Genomic DNA, 6637 nt, shown 5'->3' with positions numbered 1-6637 from the left:
GAGCAAGAAACGGAATGCAAATAAGAAAAGCTACTACACTCATGAAGATAGTGATGGTCTATCAAATAGTGATGAAGATGAACGAGGTAATGACTATAAACTTTTAATGGCATTTGAAGATGATGATTACATGGATGCTATAGATGTGGATAGCTTTCATGAAGAAATTTCTAGACTCAAGACATGTATAGAAGAAAAGAATATGATCATTGATACTCTACAATTTCAGATTGATGAAAAAGAAAAATATCTTGAAAAGTTAGAAGGTGAAATCGTTGGTCTTAGAAAAGAGATTGAGAAAACAAAGGCTATTAATCTTAATTTTGTCAAAGGATCTGAAACTCTGGATGAGATCATCAATGTACAACGTTCTCCACTAAACAAGACAGGTTTGGGGTATAATGGAGAAACTTCTCAAGCATCCAACTCAAAGAGTTATCTTGATGCAGCAAGAAGGAATGAGCAAAAGCACAATGGAGATCACCAGGTAAAGCAGGGACCAATTACAAACAAAGACTATCAGGTAAACCAGGGGAAATCCGTCTTAAGGATGAACAAAAGCTACAACCAGCCATAGGTAAAATCCTCTCAATTTGCTTCAAGAATGAATGACAATCGTTTGGCTGGAAGATTTGATAACCGCAGAAGTTTCTTCAATGGACAATGCTTCTCTTGCCATAAATTTGGTCACAAAGCAGCTCAATGTGTTGCATATAAAACGATCATGACTAGAGAAGCTCAAAAACAAAGAAGTATGACCGGGGGGGTGACCCCCCCGGTCACATTGAGAGGGGTCACCCCCCCTCTCAGTATTATTTCCAACAGAATCAAGCTCTTTGACATCCTAAACACCAAATATGACTGTCAACCATCACATAATGCAAAATGAAAATCCAAGATAAGTAACCAAATATGAACCTGGTCCTGCTTTCTCCATGTAAACTAAAGAAATGTAAGAAAGGTTCTAAATCTGCTCAGGCATAATATGCAGAAATTTCAATAATTCTATTCAAATAAAACAATACTCTCTACAAACCTACACAAAAATTCCAAACTTTCATAAACAAATGAACTTACCTAATCAATAACGAACTCTAGAAATGACTAATTTCCACAACCTCAAAACCATAACCTGTAATCATAAAAACATAAGCTACAGGTCTATATTTAATGATAAAAGTTTGAATTCAAAGCTAATTGAAATATGGAAGCAACCTACAACAACAAAATGTTAATAAAATAAGGACTTGTAGAAACATTTTTCGATCTCAAAAGTTCATAGTATATATTTTTATCAAATTCTAAAATTATATTATTCTTCAAAAAACATTTATACTTGAATTCCCTTTTGAATTGAATTTGTATAAGAGACGTACTATTGTTTGAAATGTAATGACAAGTCCAACATACACATTGTCCTGCCAATTCCAAAAGTGAAGTTGTAGATATAGTCAGCAATCATGAAGATCTAAATATAAAATTTAAGTGTGCACTTCAAATTCTCGAAGAAATTGTTGATTTTTCTCATTTTCTTCAAATTTGGGCATAATTTAGAAATATGGAAAATTGTATTTTTTTTTTACAAATTGGCCCCAAAGAACCTTTTGTATCTCCCATATCATGGAAAATTTTGGAAATCAACCAACGTAATACTCAATTTTCCATACAGGGAACAAAACCCATGTCTCATAATTTTTATATTCACCCTCATATGCATGCAAATGGAGGAGGAAGTTGGATATTTAAAAGCATGTTGTAAATTTGGGCTGAAGCATTAATTATTTTCTAGAAATCCATTCTAATAACCTAGGCATGTTTTGAATCACATGGGAGCATGAAAATATTGTTGTGGGAAAAAACCATGTTCCCAACTTTGTCCCAAAGTGCGCCAATATGTTGAACTATAAATTTGTTTCATGCTACAATATGGTCCTGTTTGATCCTTTCTCTAGTTGTTGGTGCACTAGCGACCAATTATTAATGTTCACCTACCACATGATGAACCATTATTAATAGCAATCTCGCATAATTCCTCTTAAATAAAAGAGGGGAAATTAAACAAGTTACCTTGTGATGCTTGAATTTAAGATAATTATCCCAACAATATGAAAAATGACAACAATGACCATGAGATATTAATAAAAACATAAGGGATTATAAAGAAAAAAAAGTGTATTAAATGCGGCAAAACAAAGGCGTGACACATAGAACTCAAGCTATATTGACCCATGCATTTCTTTAGCTTTCTTTTACTTATTTCAAAGTTTGTCTTTTATTTAGAATATATGTTAGAATATACTCTTATAAAAAAATTTAAGAACACTATTTTGGAACTATATATAATGTCGTGCCTAAGATTATTTTAAAAATCATTTATCTGAACTTTATAAATTAGTTGAAAAATACAATTATATCTATATATATAGATAATATTTAATTACTTTTTCTTATATAATAAATTAAATCTTAATCAACCCAACCCATTTTATTTATTTAATAAATAATATCTTATTAAAATCCCTTATCTAGTAAAAAAAACCGTTTGTGATTCCAAATTGATTAAACATGAGTTAAAAAATATTTATAAATTTTATAAAAAAAAAATGAAATAAAATCCTGAACTCCTTTATTTAACATACTCACACTCTAGTAAAAAATGTTGTGAATAAACTTATAAAATTACAATCAATTAAAATAATATAAATTATAAAACTCAATTAAAATATTATAAATTATAAAACATTAATAAATTTGAATTTTGATTTTACATTTAATAAACAAAATTGTGCAGGAAAGAAACAAAAACTTGCAAGAAAAACTAGGTGAAGAAGAAAACCAAATTGTAGTAGGTCACCAAGGTCAATCCCTTAAGTGCCTCCCCGATAACGACACCAAAATGTTGGTTGTTTGTTGGGTGTGGAGCCTGATTACCTTTTGTATTCAAAGGTTTCAGCCGAATGTATGCCCCAGCAAGATTGTACACTCCTTCATGCGGGGGGGGGGGTGCGAGGGGACTTGTCCCCCTTATGGGGGTCTGGGGGGCTAATCCCCCCCGCCTTGGGGGTCCAGCGGCTAGCGTGCCTTAGTGGGGGTTTCGGGGGCAGCACCCCCGAAGATAAAAACAGATGTAAAATTGCCTTGTAAAAGTATAGTAATTTCTAATCAATCTGGGCGGTTCATTATGTGGATGATCTGACAATAGAAGTTATGTTTAATTTAGGATTTTTTCCCTAGAAGGAAACCCCTCACTATATATGAGGGAATTGTATTGTATCTATGTATATCTGTATTCTGAGTGAGGAAGAGAGAAGAGATTGAGAGCGAAGAGGGAGTTACAGCGGATCTGCTATAGGTTGTATCTCTTCAGTTTGCTGGATAATATAAAAAGAAGGACTGGCTGTTTCTCCGTGGACGTAGCCCAAACTGGGTGAACCATGTATATTTGTGTCTCTCTTATTTTATGTGTTTTCTGTGTTTATATTTCTACAATATTTTATGTGTTCCGTTGCTATGTAATATATATTTTTCTAACAGGTGTAGTATAGGGTAGATTAATGTACCAACATTTAATGTCAATCTAGGGTGCATAAACTTCAAGACACAACACTAGAAATGCCAAGGAAATTTTTTAGGAACCTGTAAAACAAAAAGTTAATTTTTATAGAAACTATCTCTCCCGCGACTACATTAACCTCCCACCATAACTGCTTACGGGTACAGCCATCCGGTCTTTGTTTGTATTAACCCTAAACCGTTTTCGGTCCCTCGTGATGACATACTCTATTTCTTGCATAAATACTAGAGGCAGCTGTCAGCTAGCTGTATTGACAGTTATGGAGGATCTCGTTGATTATATTGCAGATCCTATAGAGGGCATGCCCATTTGGACTCAGCCTATTACCAGTGCGGAGGATTTGTTTTCATTTGACCATGAATTTTCTGAGGAAGTAGAAGCCCTCCCCACCATCTCTAGACCCCGCATCCCCTCCATCTCGCTGCCCAAAAAAGCCTCGGCTATCTAGGATTTCATCTCCCCTCCACCCTTGCCCTGCACCTTGCCTAGTTTTGAGCCCTTGCAGCATCCTGGGATCCAAGCCTTTGGGCCGGGTTCGAGCTCATTTCCCACAGTGGTGGGTTTGTACAAACCCTAGGAAAGTCAACAACCAGCTACAAACTCTCAGGCGCCTCTATCAACAACTCCTAGGGACACAAGGACACATCTACCTAGCAACTTCACAGGAATAGGCATCATTCTGGGGTTTTTCGACTCCATCCCAGTGAAAGGCCCTACAACAGAAAGGGCTTCAAACACTCAAGCGATGGTACAGCCAGGTCGAACAATTGAAGGCACAAGCAACAGATACAAAAAGGCACCTAAGAGGAAAAGGTGTCTACAACTGAGGAGCAGTGATATTTTCCTAAAGCTTTCCAAGGACACATCGTTATTGGAGTCAATGGATTCGACGGAGAAAGTTTTGGTGGGACGTGTAAGAGGAAGGCACTACAGTGTGGAGAGGCTACAAAATTGGGCGATGGAAGTTTGGGGTCATCATCTGACAGAACCCCCCAGGGTACAAACCTTTGTCAAGGGATGGTTTGCCCTCAGATTCAAATGTCTAGCCCATACAAATTGGGTACTCTCCACTATTTGGCACATCGACCAGGGCCCAGTTCTCCTCAAGAGATGGATGCCAATGTTTGATCCCGAACAAGAAAGAGTGGAGGCTGGGCCTATATGCGTTCGTCTTCCAGGCCTTCCCTGTCATTTCTGGATAGAGGAGATTTTCAGGAGGATCGGGGATGCAATGGGATCTTATTTAACCTTTGATGCCTCTTTCCAAACCACTGGAAGAATGGCCTATGCCAGGATATTAGTTCATCTTGACCTCTCAGATGGACTACCTGAGTACATCAACATTCAATGGAGGAATACTACAAGGAGACAGATGTTGGATTATGAAGGAGTTCCCTTCAGATGTAGGCGCTGTCACAAAGTGGGGCATCTATTCAAAGATTTCCCTCTGAATAGGTGGAATACCAGGAAGGCTACTAGATAGGCTCCTTTGGAATCTCATGCGCAGGAGGCACATTCACTCAGAGAACTAGTAAGGGAGGAACAACCTAGGGCTTCTGAAGATCTGCCTAGGAACACCAATCCACACTCAAAAGGAATGGCTGCACTATCTGGATCTGGGCATAAGTCCACGGCTCTGTCACAAAACATCCCGAGAAAGTGTGGCAGGCTGCCGCACCGTCCACCGCCACCGATTCCTGCACCAGCCATGGCAGCCTCGGATGACTCCAATACTTCAGGGTATGAACTCCATTTACTCGATCCCCTCTCAATGCTTTTATGATGTTAATGAAATTATATTACCCGGGCTATCTTTGGGATTGGGCACAGTAAATTTTGATGCGGCAACATCCCAGATCACATGTGATTTGGCTCCCCCTCACACAGTTTTCCCCCCATGCCCCCATCTCTTTTTTGTACCCCCCCTCCGGTGCCCTTTTCCTCCTTGACTGCTCTTTCTTTTTCAAGATACAACACACATTCTAGAACAAAGAAACAAGAGCAGGATCAAGTCAGACTGGACTTCATTCATTCCCCTCCCCCTCCTAAGACTCTCCAGGATCGTCCCTCTCAAATTAAGCATGCACAATCTCAAGCGGATGATGATATTGCTTTGGGCAGACAATCCACTATTCTTGGGGTCCTTAGAGCTAGAGAAGCCCCATTTGACCCCCCTCCATGAAGTTCTTATCCTGCAATTGTTGAGGGCTAGCTAGGCCTGATAAAAAACTAGCTCTTTGTCGGTTATTCACTTTCGACTCACTGGATATAATATTCTTACAGGAAACCCTAGGCCCTATTGTTGATTGTTACACAAAATATTGTCACCATGACTGTTTTCAGTCAGTATGGGTCTATCATCATTCATACTGTCCTCCTTAGCAAGTCTCAAACATCAGCTCTCCATGTCAAGCTTTAAAAATGAGAGAAAGACTTTATAATCAATAAAGCTCTGCTTCCGCACTTTCTCTTACTATTACCTGCGGTCCTGCACTCTATGTTCATGTTACCTGCGGACCTGCCCGCTCTGTCCCTAAAGGAGTGGGTGCGGACCCCTGTGAAAGTCAAAAAGGCGCAAGTTTATTCTTAAAAACGCACTTTGGGTTAATTCTGGATGATTCTAGAAGGAATCTTGACATGGATGGTTCGCTCCTAGGTGGTTCATGCATCCCAAAAGTAAAGGAGCTAATCCCTTGATGACAGGAGCTTATCCCTTTGAAGGAGGGCTTTATCCCTTTGAAGGTGGACCTAGTAACTTCCCTCCATTGCACTATAAATTAAGGCATTGGGCTAGTTTCTAGGGAGGTTAGAAGCCGAACATTTTTTAGGGTAAATGTTGTTGGAATTGAGACTTCCTAGTTAAGCTTGAGAGGAGAGATTACATACCTTTTGGCTTCATTGGGAAGAGAGTGAAACTTGTCAAAGTAGAGGAGATTCTTGCTGGACCCTGGGAGGAGCTTGTACAACATCAAGGCACCAAGGTTGTAAAGTTCTTCTTTGATTAAAGTTAATACAATCAGATTCATTTTTCTCAACAAATTGTCTTATGTGATTTGTTTCATG

The 6637-nt window shown here is 38.6% G+C and overlaps 1 protein-coding gene across 1 annotated transcript; it reads left to right on the top strand.

The window, feature by feature from the left end:
• Nucleotides 1-4319: 4319 nt before the first annotated feature.
• Nucleotides 4320-5057, top strand: LOC149255948 (uncharacterized). Its single transcript, XM_089455163.1, has one exon. The coding sequence runs from the start codon at nt 4320-4322 to the stop codon at nt 5055-5057; it is 738 nt and encodes a 245-aa protein (XP_089311289.1).
• The last annotated feature ends 1580 nt before the right edge of the window (nt 5058-6637 follow it).

The sequence above is a fragment of the Pinus tabuliformis genome, chromosome 7 (assembly GCF_031772625.1).
Source record: "Pinus tabuliformis cultivar Carrire ecotype Pingquan chromosome 7, CPIR1, whole genome shotgun sequence".
Taxonomy (NCBI): domain Eukaryota; kingdom Viridiplantae; phylum Streptophyta; class Pinopsida; order Pinales; family Pinaceae; genus Pinus; species Pinus tabuliformis.
The sequence above is the reverse complement of the archived record's forward strand: the minus strand, read 5'-3'. Positions and strand labels throughout refer to the sequence as shown.

Excerpts from the sequence above, each read along its gene's own strand:
- LOC149255948 (XM_089455163.1), top strand. The coding sequence starts at position 4,320 with ATGGTACAGCCAGGTCGAACAATTGAAGGCACAAGCAACAGATACAAA.